Source organism: Gigantopelta aegis, chromosome 3, assembly GCF_016097555.1.
Source record: "Gigantopelta aegis isolate Gae_Host chromosome 3, Gae_host_genome, whole genome shotgun sequence".
NCBI classification, from domain to species: Eukaryota; Metazoa; Mollusca; class Gastropoda; order Neomphalida; family Peltospiridae; genus Gigantopelta; species Gigantopelta aegis.
In genome coordinates, this window is record NC_054701.1 from 8,940,822 (window position 1) to 8,960,319 (window position 19,498).

At 40.0% G+C, this 19,498-nt stretch overlaps 1 protein-coding gene across 1 annotated transcript in view; it reads right to left on the reverse strand.

The window, feature by feature from the left end:
- The window catches only part of LOC121368456 (uncharacterized protein DDB_G0271670-like), a gene marked incomplete at its 3' end in the record, with an annotated part of 21,620 nt that extends 4,266 nt beyond the window's left edge, over positions 1-17,354 (reverse strand). The window contains exon 1 of the mRNA XM_041493190.1: positions 17,298-17,354. Within this exon, the coding sequence (XP_041349124.1) occupies positions 17,298-17,354 (57 nt within the window). The remainder of the gene's footprint in view (positions 1-17,297) is intronic.
- Between the last annotated feature and the right edge of the window lie 2,144 nt (positions 17,355-19,498).

The following is a 19,498-nucleotide window of genomic DNA, read 5'->3' on the forward strand; positions in this document are numbered from 1 at the left end:
ACACACACCCGCCACCAGCAGGTACAGAAAAACACTGTAGATCTCACGTGACCCTTCATAGTTTTACTAGTAAACAAAAACAAAATGTCGTCTGTTTACATTGTAGTATTTTGAGGATAACCTTCTTAGGTACTTTAGGTTGTGTCTCCTCATATGTCCCCCTGCTCCTTTTTGTCATGGAAATTCCATTTTTGTGAGCCACGATATATGTCAGGGTACTCTTGTAAGTTACTATCGCTGTGACACGACCATCTCTCTAGCAAATGTCACTCGTGAATAGACTCATATTTCTTTATTGAAAGACATAATAACGTAAGTAGAAAGAGTTTACATACGTTTATGTTGATATACTGGGCATTAAACCTGTTTAAATATAGACCAGCAATGTCTTTCGTAAAAGGAGAAAGACTACAGTAAACGTAAACTAGAGAGTTAAACACAGCGTGACGGTTATATATATATAATACCGAGAGACAGGGGCGGATGCAGGGATGGTTGCAATTGTTTTTAAAGGTACCTACAATAGGACTATTCTAAAGTTCACTAAAAATGCTTTTAGGTAATCTTCCCCTAAACACACTGACGATCACAATATTACCTCTCCCTCACTAAAAAGAAATTAATTCCTCACATTGGATACTAGGAATACTTCGAAGTTGGGGAAGTTCGCTTCAATTTGCGTCATTCTCATATTATTCCGTGTTGCTCGTTGTGAGTGAAAATGTCAAATGCTCTTAGTTTTAAAACACTTCGTTTTTGTGTCAATGGTTGTCTAAAGGTGATCCGTTTAATTTTAAAGAAGAATAATCGATTTTCGCATTCGAGGAATTCCACATTTTAAAGAACTGTCTCACTTTGCATGCTAGCGTGATGGTGCTGCTGTTTAGATTTCCTTAATACCATTCATTAGAAAAACAGAAAATCAAGTAATACGTAGGAGATGCATTAAAAAATGGGGAATCAGTTTATGTTTCATCTTAGTGTTCATCCTCCTAGGAACCACAAAGTGTTGGGGTGAGGTGGATTTGTACCTACCATTTGAAGACTGTAAAATTAACTCCCTTAGTCCTTCTTGTATATAACAAAAATGGCCACTAAAACGTGAACATTGTCATTCAATTATTTTGTATGTATGTATGTATATCTATCTATCTATCTATCTATCTATCTATCTATATCTATGTATCTATATCTATATCATATATATATATATATATATATATATATATATATATATATATATATATCATATGCAATAAAATATGTTTTCAATCAATTTCAAATAATTGTCATCCAAAGTATTGCTGTTATGTTCTCCAGATGCTAGGACATCATGTTTGAAGCCATCCGGAGATAAAACTTTCGCTTATGTCCCTCATCATATGCCCTCACTACAGACAATGTAACCTTAACGTGTACACTTCATTTATGCAAATTAGCTCATGCATATTCAGAGTTCAGCTGTCGGGTCTAGGTTATGTTTTCAGAATGCATTTCTCTGACCCCTGCGCGTGCTGTAACCTCACCGTGGTGCAAGAGTGTAACATTCTCTTTGAGAATGACCAATACAGCATAAATTGAAATTTTGCACGGTTTTTTACACTGTGTTTTTGTTTAAATCTTGACTTTTTTATATTGATGTTGATCATCACCTTATTTGTTTGCATTACCATAGTTTGATACCCAGTAGCCGATGTATTTTTCGTGCTGGGGTGTCGTTAAACATTCATTCATTCATTCATTCATTCATGCATTTCTCTGAATTACAAATACAGTTAAAGCTGTGTTAAACAGAAAGAAAGAAATGTCTTATTTACGCACTCAACACATTTTATTTACGGTTATATAGCGTCAGACATATGGTTAAATAACCACCGAGGTACATAACAGCACGTGTTATCTTAACAGGGACGTCTAAAAGTGAGGGCGTGTATGTGTGTGTATGTGTGGGGGAAGTGCTACCGGAATCCCCTTTCCTTTTTATGGTGAAATGTACCTTACCAACATTGTACCTCTTGCCCCTCATTTATATATACCAGTGAGCGCATATCCCGCCCCATCCTTTTAGAAAATCGTGAACCTTTCCCAGTTTAAGACAGGTGGCTTAATGAAGGTCAGCGTATAATTGACGGAAATGGACAGGAAGAACTCTGAGGTGGTCTCTTCATCCAGGTGTTTCTTTCCTGACCGCATTTAGACAGGTGAGAGTGTAACCCAGTTGCCTACTACATTGTTTCGCGTTGTTGGTTATATACCACCAAATGAAATCACATGGATGACAATAATAACACGTTAAGCTAGGATTAGACTACCAACTGCCAGTAGAACGTTGGCCAATTCGACAGTTACGTTGCAATTTTTCCAACTCCCGACTTACGACGCGTGCGCTCAGACTAAAAATGGGCGTCGCGTTGACTTGTTGTGCGCACTCAGACTAGCAACAGATGTTAGTTTCGATTCATTTGTTCAGTCGGATACGACGGCCGTCAAAGAAGTCGTATGAGCGCTAAGACTAACATCTGGACAGTCGTGGAAGTTGGCCATCTTTCTGCTGGTAGTTGATAGTCTGATCCTAGAACTATGTGGCTAAATCTTGAAAATCTTGCAATATAGTCGCAGACGCTTGCAACTGATTGGGTAAACTTGGTTTTCATAAAATATGTAACATGTCGCCAACCGACGCAGACTAACACAGATCGAGACAGACGAAATAAAATATTCACGTACAGACAGTAACGGGTCAGCGTTCAATCAGGCAAGGATCATGGAAGTTGAAACCTGCCCTACGTTCAGCCAGCGAACGTTTCGCTAATGTTTGCGACCTATTTGATTGGTTCCCGACGTGGCCGTTTGGCTGACCGTGAATCGCATAAACCAGTCTAGCAGACATTTATCTGCTCAGGCTGGTTGAACGCAGCCCTATTCAGCTTTTCAAGTCTGTCGCGTCGCAGAGTGTCTGCGTCGATCTGCGTCTATCATAGACTTTATGGAACCCAGCATTTAGTTGAAATGTATGGGGACATGATTTCTGCATCTATAACTTCTGCTTGTTATAGATTTGATAAGAACCGGGCTTTGCGATATTACGCAAGTCTATGTTCCCTGTATTTATAAATTAGTTGAAATGCTTCGAGGTACTAGAAATAAAATCGACTCCATAAACCGCAGACAGGATGCTGAAACATTGATAAAAAAACAGAACAACCTGACACCCATATTTTCGTCTGAATCATTACAACGTGACCGAAACTTGATACTTTGACGGTAAACTATTAAAATTAATCCCACGCCATCTCATGTGCATACAAAATGTCATGGATAACTTTTGCCTGCCAATATGTATTTCACTCGGGGTTTTTTTCTCCATTTACTCCCAACACTTTTATTTTAAAAATTACTCCAGCTTAAAACAAAGACTTGACCTTTGTTCTTAATATGTTAGATATACTCGCTGACCTCAGTATTCATTATGAAAATACAGGGTCGTAACTAGGGGTTGGAGCAGGGAATACTTGCCCAATCCGGAAAATACGAAAAAGTTATATTTTTACTACAGAAAGCGCCTTTTGTCTAGCTGGATATCTGAATTTACTGTCAGGCACAGTTACATATATTTTACACTAGGTACGACCGGAGATCTCAATTTCCTGTCAGCCACAGTTACATGTATTTTACACTAGGTACCAGCCTGGAATCAGGCCTCTGAAAATTGCGAGAACGATCATTTTGTTCGCGCGTCGATCGTGTGAAGTTATTTTTGTGTAACCTATGTTTTGTCCGCGCACTGACATGGACATTTATGTGGACTAACTGGTTACGCAAAGAGGAAATAGGTTACCTGAATTTATATGCGTTACACAAATTAAAAAGAAGAAGTTTGTTTTGTTTAACGACACCACTAGAGCACATTGATTTATTAATCATTGGCTATTGGATGTCAAACATATGGTCATTTTGACACAGTCATAGAAAGGAAACCCGCTAAATTTTTTCCATTATTAGCAAGGGATCTTTTTTATGCACCATCCCACAGGCAGGATAGCACATACCACGGCCTTCGTGGTGCATTCACTGGACGCAAATGTTCAATTCTTAGAGGCCTGCCACTGGTGAAAATAATTATATAAAGGTCAATATCAGGTGCATTGAGTATGGAGAAAGTGGGTTTCACCGTTAACCCCCTGTCATCAAAGTAACATGCTTTAATACTGAACGCCCCATTGTTACCCGCAACCCGAGTCTCACCTCCCTGGAAACAAGGCTAGGTACCGCTAATGTCACCTGTTCTTCGTTACTCCCCCAAAGTGTTTTCTTCTGTTTTCCATTACCCTGTTCACACTTTCACCGTGTAAAACACCCAAAACACCACTAACAACCGTCAGTATTGTCTAGCACGCTCGCTACAACGCATGGGGCTTTTAAAAAACACACAAACACAAACATGGAAGTTTGAACATTTGTATGCACGACATTTCAATCATTGCCGACGTGCGAGCGAAGTGGTAGGCATTGTCATCATCGCCGATGTCTGAGTCACCTCGCAGTGTCGGGATCGCGGTGGTGGGAGATTGATACAAGTCGCAGTGTATTGGAAATAAAACAGGTTGTAGACTGATACAAGTCGCGGTGTGTTGGAATCAGGCAGGTTGGAGATTGATATGGGCCGTGCGTGTTGTGGTCAATAATCGCGATCGGCTCTTGTAACCGGCCACCGGACAAACTAAGAAAGTGATTCTCTTCTCTCTGGACAATGTTTTGTGGGAGTCGGTCAGGTAGGATACTGAGTTATAGTTCAAGTTGTTTAGTCTGTGATGAATTGTGGCACTCAGGAATCCCACTGTATAGGTTTAATGAGTAGAACTAGTTCTCCACAGTAACTAATGGTGGTTCCTTTCGGTTTTCTTTTTTAAAGTTTGTTTCTTGCTTTGTTGTTTTCTTTGGGGGAGGGTTGTGGGATTTAAAAAAAAAATTGCATTTGTTATTATTTATTTATTATTATTATTTTGTTGTTTTTGGTTGTATTTGTTTGCCTCTAGTAGTGAACTGGCCTTCAGGCATAGTGAACCTGTGTATTAGTTTTACAGGAATCCTTTCACATCTTTTTAGATGCTTTAATGATCAGTATGCCATGATTAGGTTACTTCCATATTAATAGTCCTCCCCTCCCAACAAAAACAAATAAAAAAACAACAAAAAAAACAACCCAAACCGCTCAACAAAAACACCAAAAAAAACCACAAGAAAGATTCTAATCATAAAAGTCGTTCTTAAATAAACCACACTTTTGTTTTGACTGACTGAATGTAAAAACGTAACGAGGTTTATCCACAACGGTTTTGTACTATGTTTGGCTGATCATATTTGTTGAAATTATAATAACTTATCTAACTTAAGGCTGGTCACATGGGGTGTAGGGAACACAGTAATTATTTTTCGTTGCCTTGCGCGTCTGTCGAATTGTTTGCCCTGTAGTTTAAATACATTTTTAATTATCAGTAGTGGGCATTTGAAAAAGGTTGGAACTTCTCCTCCACAGTGCATTCCATTCTGGAACAGCTCCTAACCAACTCGACAAGAAAGACGTGTTTGTTTTAGGCACACTGTAGCTACACATATAAATGAGTCATCTAGCGGTCAATGAAGTTTAGTGAGGTAATCACCAGAATCTAAATTCAGCAATATTTTCCTTTCATAGCTACTTATCTGTATCTAAATTCAGCAGTGTTGTTCTTTGTTGCATACTCGTTTTATTTTATTTATTTTATTCCACTACCCCCTTTCTTTTACTCCTTTGAATTCCATCTCATTTCTTTCCGATCTGGCAACTCCTCCTATATTTCAATACTATTTTGGGGGTTTTCCGATCTGGCAACTCCTCCTATATTTCAATACTATTTTGGGGATTTTCCGATCTGGCAACTCCTCCTATATTTCAATACTATTTTGGGGGTTTTCCGATCTGGCAACCCCTCCTATATTTCAATACTATTTTGGGGGTTTTCCGATCTGGCAACTCATCCTATATTTCAATACTATTTTGGGGGGTTTTCCGATCTGGCAACTCCTCCTATATTTCAATACTATTTTGGGGTTTTTTGCTGAACCGAAAATCAGTGTTGCACATGCAGACGGAGGACGGCAAATTAAAGTCGCAGTTGAAGCCCCAGTACGCAATATCCGTTTATGGATTACCTATGACTGGGAAATTAAAATATATGGATCCTTGTCCAAGTCATTCGACATAAATCATTTGTTTTGAAAAGGCGCATGACGCTCACAAAATGGTGTGTAATATTTAATTATAGAAAACCATTTTTAAGCATTTAGTTTAAATGCAGTTCTATTTTAAGATGACTGGCATGTCGAGCATGTTATCTTTGGCTAACAGCAAACCTGTGGACGGCCACGATAGTTACGATTCAGACGTTCTTTGAATACAACTCCAGTATGCTGCAGTTGTGGACTTTTACAGGAATTTCGGCGCGTACTAAATCAGTGTATTTTTCTGTGTCAGATGAACGCGGGTGTAGCAGGTGACCGCGTTTAGGTTGTCAAACAAATACTTTTAAAATCTGATTGTCAAAGTCTCATCTCTTTTTTTATAATAGGAAAACTAACTGAGAATACAGAATATTCAGACAAAGCTTTTTTACGAGTTTTGGTTGGGACTCCTCCCACTTTGGGTCAGTCGAGAAGTGGCTTAATGGTAGAGCTCACGCCTTAGGCTCGATGGGTCGTAGGATGGACCACCCTCACTGAACCAGGGGCGGGACGTAGCCCAGTGGTAAAGCGTTCGCTTGATGCGCGGCCGGTCTAGGATCGATCCCCGTCGGTGGACGCATTGGGCTATTTCTCGTTCCAGCCAGTGCTCCACAACTGGTGTAACAAAGGCCGTGGTATGCACTATCCTGTCTGTGGGATGGTGCATATAAAAGATCCCTTGCTGCTAATCAAAAAGAGTAGCCCATGAAGTGGCGACAGCGGGTTTCCTCTCTCAGTATCTGTGTGATCCGTAACCATATGTCTGACGCCATATAACCGTAAATAAAATGTGTTGAGTGCGTCGTTAAATAAAACATTTCCTTCCTTCCTTGACTGGACCCGACGTTTATCCAAACAATATATATAATACCGTATGTCGTGCTATGTAGTCCGTTTTATGAGAAGTTTATCCCAAGGATCCCCTGCATCCATTTGATATCAGTAACCTATGCAGCAGCGGCAGCGGGTATACGATCTCGCTAATTAAACCAAGTGTCGAAGTAACCATGCGAGACACCGAAATAATAGCTGTCATTTAAAAAGTGTTAATGTGTCCTTTCCTCCCAACTCCTACCAACAGGAACATGTATCAGGCTTCCTCTCTCTGCTATGTCAAATTATCAAATGTTTGACATCGAATAGCAAATGATTAATACATCAATGTGCTTTAGTGCTGTCATTAAACAAAACAAACTTTAAAAAGTTTTTTCTCCCAACTCCACTTCAATAAGACGATCGTTGATCTTCCACCGTCTTTACGTCGTCCGTCTTTGGTGTATACATTTCATCAATGTGTCTTGGGAGACTTTCCGGTTTTCATGACTCAGCTGTTAGATAACGAACACGAGAGATGTTCTAAACTATTCTTTCCTTCGACGTCCCCACCTTATTGATGTATAGGATTGTATAAACCATTTAACAATACACTGAATTAGGTGAATATTTTAGGTTTCTTCATTGGAAAGTTTTATGTGATTTAGTTAATAACGGAAACTAACGATCGGGTTTAGTGTCATTCCGTAAATGAACTCTGTTGGCCTTATTAGCTGTAATACGAGTTTATGGATCGTGTAACAATGCACAGAGCAACAAAACCAAGCCAGTTTTAGTGATGTCTGGATGCAGGAGATGAAAGTTCTTCGTAGGACAGTGTTAAATAGCTATTGATTTTGTCTAAGCTTAATTCATTATACTTTTATACTTAGCTCGTTTTGGAGAATCCATTCTTTTGTGTCACGCTATGTTTAATAGTTTTTAAGATGTATTGACAAGTACGGAATTCGAAATCCAAACAATACAATACCAGGATGACCAGGAATGGAACCGAGGGAATTTCCCGAAGTGCCAAGAAAACTCAGTGTTTAACTAATATATGTGTGGGTGTGTTTATCGTGGGTGGGGTTGTCACACAATATCTGGATGTTTCTAACATAGATAATGACATGAATATAACGCGTGTCATGGTAGTCTATTTTGGATACTAACTGGTAAAAAACACATTTTCTTTTGACAGTTCATCATTCAACGCTCCAAACTCGAGTAAATTATTCATTACCGTTTACGTCTGCTTGTATTCATAACATAAATACGCTCTGTAGTCTGCTGGATTTTTTTCACCGATTGTTTCCCCTTCGACAACCAGTGCGCCACGACTGGTACACCATAGACCGTGCTATTGACTGTGTTGTCTATGGGGAAAGTGCATATACAAGATTCCTTGCTAATTTGTTTGGTAGTAGATTATGTAACGGCAGATGGTTCCTTTCCTCTCTCCCACCATCATTCACCCCCCCCCCCTCTCTCTCTCTCTCTCTCTCTCTCTCTCTCTCTCTCTCTCTCTCTCTCTCTCTCTCAAGTATCAAAATAGCTACACACCAAATAGCCGTAGTTTAATATATTTTTAGGTATTGTTAAACAAATATTCTTTCCTTTCCTTCCTCTCATTAACACAGTAATTATCACCGTCCAAGAGTCCGTATGGAACGCATCAACCACGCCCCCTCTGTCCTCGACTTTCTGTTTCCTACAACCCCTCTATTCTAGACACAGCGTAGTAAAACGTGCACACATCAACCCGCCCACCTTGGCCGAGGTTCTAAATGCCTCATATTTACCCGAACACACTAGTTCAATAGCTAAACGTGGAAAAGAGTGCAAAACGTTGGATGCGAGCTCTGGGGATTTCTAGCTTTCGTTTGCTTGTTACGTTGACTCTGTGTTAATATTGGCAAGCATTGAAATACTCCGCGTGGTTCCGTTCCGCAAGAACGGCGTGAGATGTTTGGCTTTAGGCGACACCAAAGATGGCGAAACTGCCATGATGGTTGAAAATACTTAAATGGCTCCTCCTTTTTTGACCAGGCATTCGAGTATTGTTGACCAGTTATCAGCTATCTTGAGTAGTTTAACGTGGTATGTACTAGCTTGTCTTTGGAATGGTGTATAAAAAAAACCCTGCTGCTAATCGAATGGGATTCCTCTCTCATTATCTGTGTTGTCCTTAATCATATGGTCCAACGTCTTATAACCGTAATTAAAATGTGTTAAGTGCATCGTAAAATAAAACATTCTTTCCTTCATTTCCTTCACATTATAGTAGTGTAACGGAATATACCTCTGTGGAAAAGTGCGTGTCATAGAGTGCAGTGGATCACAAGTTCAATTCTCATCGGAAGATCCATTGGAGGTTTTCCGCTTCGAAGTAATGCTCCACGACTGTTCTCTTTTGCCCTTAACGTTAAATGAATATGATAGGACTGGGACCAGCCAAACCGTTAGCAAGCGTTCGCGATAAAGTTGAACGCAGCCATGGTTTGTCTTTCTGGGAGTTAGTGATTTCTCCTCCATATGTTTTCAGCATGTTCCCTGTTCAGTGTGAACATGCATTAAAGCCTGCGTTCAGCTCCAGCTGACGATTTGAGTGCTTCCCGCCATATCACATACACTGCACTATACGGTTCAACAGAGCGTTTGTTGACGCCTGCATCAACTGAACGCAAACATGTTAAACATACGTCTTACCTGATTATGTCAGGTTTAAAGGTTATCTCGTCAGATGTCTGTTTTAGTACAGAAACCTACTCTAAACACATACTGCATCTCAGAATAGACAGGGAGGAACCAAATCCACTTAGGGAGTGGGGATTTACCATCCCCAAATGTTCTTTGGAGTTTGAAAATATCACTCATTTGGAGCCGTGGTGCAGAAACATTCACATGCAACAATTTCTATAACAATTATAGTTTTCATGCAGTTGCTGGAAGGAGTGTAGTCTCTCCCATAATCGCACCTGCCCCATGCATCTCGAGGTTCTGCCGACCTTGTCAGCACACATTACCTGTGTTACGTTACAATGACTGACATTTTCATCTTCTCAAAGCCGTCTAAATGTCACATGTTTCCGTGACTGACGTCTTGCCGTTGTTTGAGTGCACGGACAAGCTGCGCCAATCTTAAACAGTGGTTTTCCAGACGGCGGGGACGACGTCGAAATGAGTGCGGATCGTATTTCTGTCACAGATAGCACATGTATAGATGACAAGGGATTCCCTGCAGGATAGTTCCACGTGGCTGGGCGCATTCAGGCGGTGTTATCGGGATCTGGCGGGTAATGCTCTACCTTTTATCGTTTTCCACTTTGTTGATTTCATGATCATTGTCTCCAGTTCCGGCCACGATGAGTCATTTCACGGGGAAATGATTTTCTTTTTCTGTTCTGTCTATTATCTGATTATTATCTATCTTTATTGTTTTTTGTTTTTTTTTAAATTATCTATCTTTATTGTTTTCGTGGGTTTTTTCACTATGTTTTGTATCTTTATTTTTCTATCTTTTTTCTTTCTTTCTTTTCTTCTTATTTTATTTTATTCTGTTCTTTCTTTCTTTTATTTGTTTCTATCTTTCGTTCCTTCTTTCAGTCGTCGTTTCCTTATATTGATATATATTTATATATGTGTGCGCGTGTGCGCGTTCATGCATGCACGTACCTACGCACGTACGTATGTCTTTTATAAATAAGTTGGTGGCGATTGCACGTAATTGCCATTGAACCAGGTTAACATGCTGAGTGACAGTTTATATTTATTAATAAACTGGGTCAAATACCGTTCATGTTTCACATAATCCATAACAGTTGTCAGCTGTTTACGAGTCTAATTACGAAGTGTCTATAGCAGCTCCAGCTGGTGTTGTACCTGTATAGACGCACGCTTGTGCCGGTATGGATGCTCATTGTACCTATCAACCTATTTAACTCGGGGATTTAAGATTATATTAACGGTGCATTTTAATCACTACTGACTTCAGATGAAGGTAATGTTTTCCTATTGACGTTCAGAACCTGGACCACGTAACCATATGTACAGCATTTTACAGGTAAGTTAATCATCGAATTATTTCAGCGACACCATACAGAGTGGACACGTACTTATTGTTGATTTCTCATTATGGCTAGTGCTGTATGACTGGCATGTGTCAAATGGCGTGCTATTGTTTTATTAAAACAGTTGTCAGCAGAATCTGTTAGTAGCAAGGCAACGTTAATGTGCTCTTTCGCATATGTAACATGACCGTTAACATACAGGTTGTGTGACGGTGACCAGTTCACACCCCCCCCCCCCCCCCCCCAGCTGTGCTGAAATATCCATACGTTCTAGGATGGAGCTAGTACCAAATACGAACCCAGCATATTATGTGTGTATGTACATCGTTCATTGTCGTTTCAAGGATTCATGAAATCTGTCTGTAAGTCTGCCTGTCTGTCATTCTGTCTGTCATTGTGTCTGTCAGTCTGTCTGTCACTCTAGCTGTCTGTCTGTCTGTCCCTCTCTCTGTGTGTCTCTCTCTGTCTCGGTCTCTCTCTCTCTCTCTCTCTCTCTCTCTCTCTCTCTCTCTCTCTCTCTCTCTCTCTCTCTCTCTCTCTTTCTGTGTGTGTGTGCGTGTGTGTGTATGTGTGTGTGTGTGTGTGTGTGTGTGTTCACGTAAAGCTTTAACTAGATCTGTCCGCAGTTACTGTCATCTGTAAAGAACTTCCTGTCTGTGAAATGAGCCGCACTTTACGACAGACAAACCGATGCTAGTCCGTCGTCAGTATGTTTCACTCGAAAGAAAAGATCAATGGGAAAAATATCTCTTAATGCGTTACTTCACTCTACTGCAATGTCAAATACTGATTACCTAATCAATAATGGATACACACTGCTGCAATTAAAGCAAGAGAGATTGCCTGTGCGTGTTTCTCTTGTAAAAGAAGAATGAATATATAAAACGACTAGCTAGGTTCCACTGAGTGCAGTGTTATTGTTATTGCACGTCGGTCTGGCGTGACGTTACAATTGTTGGGTCCCTTAGATCATCATGGAGTCGACACTTAGCTCAGTCGGTAGAGCGTTCGCCTGTATACATGTGTCCATCACCTCCTGTCGAAATAATCCCAATATATCCGAATCAATCTGAAGTAATCTGAATTTTATTTTTATTTTGCTTCTATAATTCCATGCTGGTGATTCTCAGAGGAACGGTGGACGAAAAAATCTAACTTAATAACTCATCTAACCAAATTGTGTTAGCCTGTGGAATCGATGGCCCGCTTTCAGGTCTCTCTTTTGCTTTGCTTCTCATAGATAAATAATTCAATATGCTGTTTCATGCAACCGTTACCTTTGTGTGACTGTCACGTTGTCCATGTCACGTTTCCCTTTCTCTGATTTGTCGGATTAAAGGCCGAGTACATCTTGTAGTGCATTCTGTAAGTTGTGTGACTGTCACGTTGTCCATGTCACGTTTCCCTTTCTCTGATTTGTCGGATTAAAGGCTGAGTACATCTTGTAGCGCATTCTGTAAGTTGTGTGACTGTCACGTTGTCCATGTCACGTTTCCCTTTCTCTGATTTGTCGGATTAAAGGCTGAGTACATCTTGTAGTGCATTCTATAAGTTGTGTGACTGTCACGTTGTCCATGTCACGTTTCTCTTTCTCTGATTTGTCGGATTAAAGGCTGAGTACATCTTGTAGCGCATTCTGTAAGTTGTCACTTAATGGACAGGTTGTATAAATATAACAAAGTGAACTTCCACTGCGTAGATTCGAACCGCGGACTCTCCAGTTCAGGAGGACGTAATTGAAACATCTTAAACTAGCTAGTAGCTACTGTCAGTAAAGGCGCTTAATAAAAACATGTGACATGACAATACACTTCCTGACATTTTACAGGCTTATGATGTTATCAACAAAATGTTACTTCTTGTTAGTATATACCTTCCTGGTTCTAGGAAGTGTCGTTCGTAAGTTGTTGTGTTAGCGTGTGTGTGTGTTACTTTGTGTGGTGTTATTGATGTAGCGCGTGGGCGGGAAATGTAGCAAGAACGATGTCTAGACTGAGGCGACCGAAGTTTTCAGGGGTCGCATGACTGCTCCTCCGGAAAATATATTGAGAGAAAAAAATATTTGTTTTAGCAGGGAGGTGTTTAGACCCCAGAACCCCCATCTCTCAACACGCTCCTGGTTGTTGTTGATTTGTTTCATTTTGTTTTTTAATTCTTATTTTTATGTCAGGCTTTGCAATTGCCATATGATATTAGACCTATAATAGCGACTGATTAATAACGTGTTTAGGTGCCATTAAACAATTCTTCTGAGGTCCGTCCTACCCCTTTCCTTTTTAGTAACTTTTGGCGTTTTTACTTTAGTTTTTTTTTTTTCGTGATTCTTTCTCTTTTCTTTGCCCCCCCCCCCCCCCCCCCCCCCCCCCCCCCCCCCCCCCCCCCCCCCCCCCCCCAACATTCCGTCGGTCAGTCGTGCTAAACATCTGTCATATCCTTCAGCAGTTTTGTCAGTGGACTTGTTTTGTCGATGTTAGTTTTGTCGACTTCCAAGCGTGTATCCAGCAAGTGGTTGATACGCCTGTGCGGTAAATAATAATGATGTACATGGATTATAGGGAACTATTGACATGGGTCTATTTTGGGCTGACTCATTTTAAATACTCCTCAAGCAATCTTAGCACTGCATTTCAAGTGTAATTAAGCTAATAAATCAAGATACGTTTGTTTGTACTTGTCTTTGGCGACGTTTTACTAAACATACTGTAAAATAAGGATATAAGTTTTATTTTCGAGCTCATAATGTTATTTATCGTGTTTGACCAAGACAAAGTATTTTCTTTTTTTCCGTCAGGCCAGTTATTGTTAATCATTGTCAGAAGAAAAGAATGGAAACAAATATTTGTTTAACGACACCTCAGCACATTTTAAAACTTCGACGTTTTAGATACTGAGATGAGGTTATTTAGACTCTTGTTTGGTACAAAGAGAAAGAGAGGAAACCCGCTGTTGTGACATATGGTTCTCCTACGAATATAGCAGCAACACATCTTTCATATGTACTTTCACATAAACAGTACATACTACAGCCTTACCACTAGTAATTGACCCCCCCCCCCCGTCTTATTCATCTCTTTGTCTGTCTATCTGTCTGTCTGTCTGTATCTCTCTTTCTTTCTTTCTTTCTTTCTTTCTCTTTCTCTTTCTCTCTCTCGCTCTCTTTCTTCGTCTGATTTTCTCTCTCGTTCTCGTTCTCTCGCTCTTTATCTCGTGTTCTCTCTCTCTCTCTCTCTCTCTCTCTCTCTCTCTCTCTCTCTCTCTCTCTCTCTCCTAATCCATTTAACTTCATAATCTTAAATACAATCATTATGGTGCAGAGATAATACATATGCCTTTTAGTCTATCCATTTAGTCTAATTCATGGACTATGTAATTCCACGAGGTTTTGCAATTACACTGCCACTTTCACTTAGCAACTTGATATAGCTATTTTATAAACAAGATATATTATAACACGCAGGCCAGTGCAGTTTTACCTTGACCCAAACTCCAACTGTAAATACTCCAGTAAATATTCTAGTATGTGCATTAAGGAAAATGAGAAGTGAATTACCAATTGCTTATATACCCCGGTCCATTAAGAACTTAATTTGCATTCCTATACATGGCACTGGCAGCGCAGAATCCGTTTAACGTTGAAGTCTTAGAATATACATACACCTTAGCGCTAGAATGTTCGGCCCGACTCGCAGCTACGTGTATGTCTAAAACATGCTATTAGGCTAATGGACTATTGTCTAGCGCGTGACCAACACGTGTATATAATTGGACTCCTGACCGCAGACAGTCAACTGTTAGTAAAGGTGCGTTGACAATGCGTGACTTATAGTGTTAGGAATTTGTCTGTTAAAGCCAATTTTTGTTTTAATTATTTCAATTTTATTTCGGATGTGTGTGTGTGTGTGTGTGCACTCACGCGCGCGCTCACGTAAAAGTTTGCAAACGTTTTTTTTTGGTTTTTTTTTAGCGCATTGAAGAAGTGAATGTTATTACTACCACCTCACTAAAGCTGTACAAATATAATATCTCTAGTATATGAAAAAAGACTTACAAAAGATTATGAATTTTGCGTTTTTTCATTGTTCAATTTCATTTACGTCATTTAAAATCTAGGTCATATTCAAATTCAGCTTGAATAAAAATGACATTGCCAGTCACGAGATTATTAAAACAGGTGTCACGTTGAATTTTGCAGTTAAATCGTTTCTGCAAGTTACGTCGCGAGAACGCACCTTAGAAATATCTAAACACACATTGCCTTGGTTTGCTCCACTTTAACATGTTTGTCACTGGAGATTATTGAGTTTCTCTGTCCACTGTATTCCCAGGTGGCTGTAAGTTAGCACAACTTTATTTCTTGTCCGTGTCTCTACATACATTGTCAAACACAATGGATATTTCGTGTTCTTGGTTAACATTTTCCTGTAAATGTGTTTCCCACGGGGTATGGTACAGTACGTAAACAATATTATACAAGCTTTTACATCTAATACTAATTTGTTACAACGCGTTAGGAAAATAGCACACACAATTCTAGCATAATTAGCAAACTGAATCACTAAATTGTAAGTTACAAAAGGAAAACAACAATAATACACCTTCTAAACCAAAAACCGAATATATTTTAAAAGACAGACATACAGAATCAAACAAATACACACGCACGCACGCACGCACGCACTCATGCATATATACACTTAAAAATATGCACAGACACAAACACACCAAAACACAAGCACAGCAACAGAGTAAAGGAGAGAGAGGGGGAGGGAGGGGGCGAAAGAAGGAGGGAGGGAGCGAGAGAGAGAGAGAAAGAGAGAGGGAGGGAGGGAGGGAGGGAGCCAGAGAGGGAGGGATGGAGAGAGAGAGAGAGAGAGAGAGAGAGAGAGAGAGAGAGAGAGAGAGAGAGAGAGAGAGAGAGAGAGAGAGAGAGAGAGATTTCCCTGAGTAATCATGATGTAAATACTTAGTACTACAAACAACGATTACGTTTGTCTGTGTAATAATGACACGAGTATGCAGTTTTAGCCGACGCACCACACCCATTAAATAACATCTATTACATACTACGGAAATCTACTACAGCAATAACGCAGAGTGCAATGTACATTGATGTAATTAACACCGGCTAGCCGAGTTAACGGGAAGTTCTCTTAGGCAACTACTATTTCGTTCGTTTTCTCATGCACTACGTGACATATTTCAATAAAGCGCTCCACAACATCAGTTTACAGACGACGTCACACCCACCGGTATTCACGTGAAGGCACGGTGGTCACAACGTCTTTGTTTGTATTGTATAAAACTCCAGTCGAAATGATATTTTTGTGATATTTACAAACACGTCTTAATATGGAGTTGCTGTTGAAAGTCATTCGCTTTCAGGACACGACAACGAAGCTTTGCGATGTCTCAGCAGGTTAGTAAAACGGTTTAGGAATTACATATCTTATAGATGGAAACAAATGTAAGGGAACACTTAAGGATTGTCTGTTATTTCGTTTACGTTTATTGGGGAATGGGAAAAAATCATCAGCAAACTGAATCGGCGAGGCAGGTGCAGTGTGTAAACTTGTTTATGATTATACATGTAATAACCAATAATTAGTTTAGTATCCTGTTTGTCTGTGCCATGTTTGTACAAATATTAGCCTACATGTTTTGTATCCAGTTCCAAATGTGGATGATATTTTGTTCATACCCAGATGAACGTAAAAGAAATAACAGGTAATACTTATAATTAAATTTGAATCATACTTGCTAATAATAACACTAAAACTTCATACTTTATTTCGAATTATTTTTGGTCCATAAACAATAACGCTCAATAAGACAACTTGTCAATATAAAATGACGTCATCAGATATGACTTTACCTGACGACGTAAGTTTTACGTCCATCGAGAAATGAACAAACTCCGTGGTCTAGTGGATACGCTGCTGGACAATCAAGCTGACTACAGTGGTTCAAATCCCGTCAAAACTGGCTCACACTTTCATTCAAATTTCTCATCTATCACCCTCTGCCTACCATTCTCATTGTCTTAATTAAAAAAAAACCGTGCCAATTTCTCCCATGATTTCAATCTCAATCTGTTTCGAACCTCTCTGTCAATTTCCTTCGACTGTCTTCTGATCTGTCCACACCATAGCCTACCTGTCTCGACTTTTTCCACAGGTGCAGTCTCTGTACTTCCAGGCAACCACCTGGCATCCTTGTTCTCTGTCGGTAATAAAACTGGTCTGACCAACGGCACTAACGACCGTCGGTAGTAGGGGAGCATAGTAGGTGGTTACAAGTGCCTGTTAACAATGCCAGAAGTAACCACTGAACACTCTCCAGTTAGCGGTCTGTCTAAGATCGATCCCCGTCGGTGGGCCCATTGGGCTATTTCTCGTTCCAGCCAGTACACCACGACTGGTATATCAAAGGCCATGGTATATACTACCCTGTCTGTGGGGTGGTGCATATAAAAGCTCCCTTGCTGCTAATCGAAAAGTGTAGCTCATGAAGTGGCGACAGCGGCTTTCCTCTTTCTATATATGTGTGGTCCTTAACCATATGTCTGACGCCATATAACCGTAATTAAAATGTGTTGAGTGCGTCGTTAAATAAAACATTTCCTTTTATCCTCTCCCGTTGCTACGTCTAGACCAATGGGATGACGTTATGTTGTAATGAATGTAACAGAAATTTAATTATATTGTATTTGAGACGAATTTAATTTAGTAGTTATGTCTGTATAAAATACAGATATGTAATAAAGAATTGAATATTGTGGATGTGTTTTAGTTCCAGTCAATATTTGCAGTTACTATCTATGTGGTCCCTTATTTCTTTCAATCAGTGTAGTTAGGAGCTGTGTTGAAATAGTATTACATAGTCACATGATAGTGAGTGGGAGCAATGTAAAATATATGGTTGATAGGTGTGCTCTTGGCATGTGTTTATATAACTGTATTTTGTAAACGATGGGTGATGACTATAAAAATAGGTAACAAGTATTTTATCTATTGCATTTTATAAACAGCAGGCTTAGTCAAGCCTAGTTGCCCAGCTTTGGTAATAACAGGCGTCGGAAGCGTAGAGGGACAGGGTGTGCACGAAGACAATTCTAAAAATGATGCACTTTCCCACAGGTAGGGCATCACATACCACGACCCTTGAAATACCAGTCTTGGTGGGCGCGTGTGCAGGAAATGGTCGTCTAGACTGACAAGTGAAATGTTTAGGTGGTGGAGGTGGTTACGTGGACATGTCATGCTCCACAGAAAAATACACTAAGAAACGAACATTTACTTGCACTAGGGTGGGGGTTCGACCCCCAATACCACGCCTCTGCACAAACTACTGCGTGAGGCAAGGCCAATTAATATAACTTGCAGGTATCTTCTAATGAACAAAAGTCGTGTTATAATATGTTTAATCATATACGCTGAGGTACCCCCACCCACGCACACATACTACCCACAGAACCATCCCATCTCAATACAACGTGTTGGTCATCTCATCAATAACGCATTTAATATTCCCACCCTTCATTATTTGTCTGTGTCATTCCAGCAATATCAAAGTATTCACCATATTATACTGAATACACAGCCACCGGCCGACAGGTTAAACCTATCTCTGCTACAGGTGAGGACTAACAAAACGGAAATCAACTGGACACCGTGTTAATCAACCTGATCAATACCACCCCACAAAAGAACGACGAGGTTCGCCCCTGGTCTCACGCCCCCAGAGTCTTCCTGTATACTATGTTATTAGATTTCCCTCTTCGTTTTGTCGAGGACAAATCATTCTGGACACATGTCAACTGATGACTCTCCGGGGTCGTGAACTCTGGACGTGTCATGAATATTCAATCTCCAGAAGCCACTAGCTGTTAACGCGGGGATTGATATTCGACTAGTGTCAGATGTCATGCACTGTAGTGTATTGTTTATAGTCTTCGTGTTTGATTACTGCAGTGATTGATATGACTCGGTTAATGATTTCCCATTGCTTATATAATTAGTACGCGGTTTTCTGTTGGACGTCAAGGTCCAACCCAAAGTAAATTATAAGAACACAATGTGGAGGCGTAAAACCACTATACCGACTTCTCAATCACTAACAACTAACCCTCTGTCCTGGACAGACATATAGCTGAGGTGTGTATCAACGACAGTGTGCTTGGACCTTAATTAGATATAAGCCTAACAATTGAGTTAAAACGAAATGCTGAACGTGAGTGAATGCATGACGCTTGATGACTCTACTAGTAGACTATAATGGTGATTCTGCAACCAAACATAATATAATAGACGGTATTCATTTTCACTCTAGCTCTTCTTGATAAGAACCAGGGCACG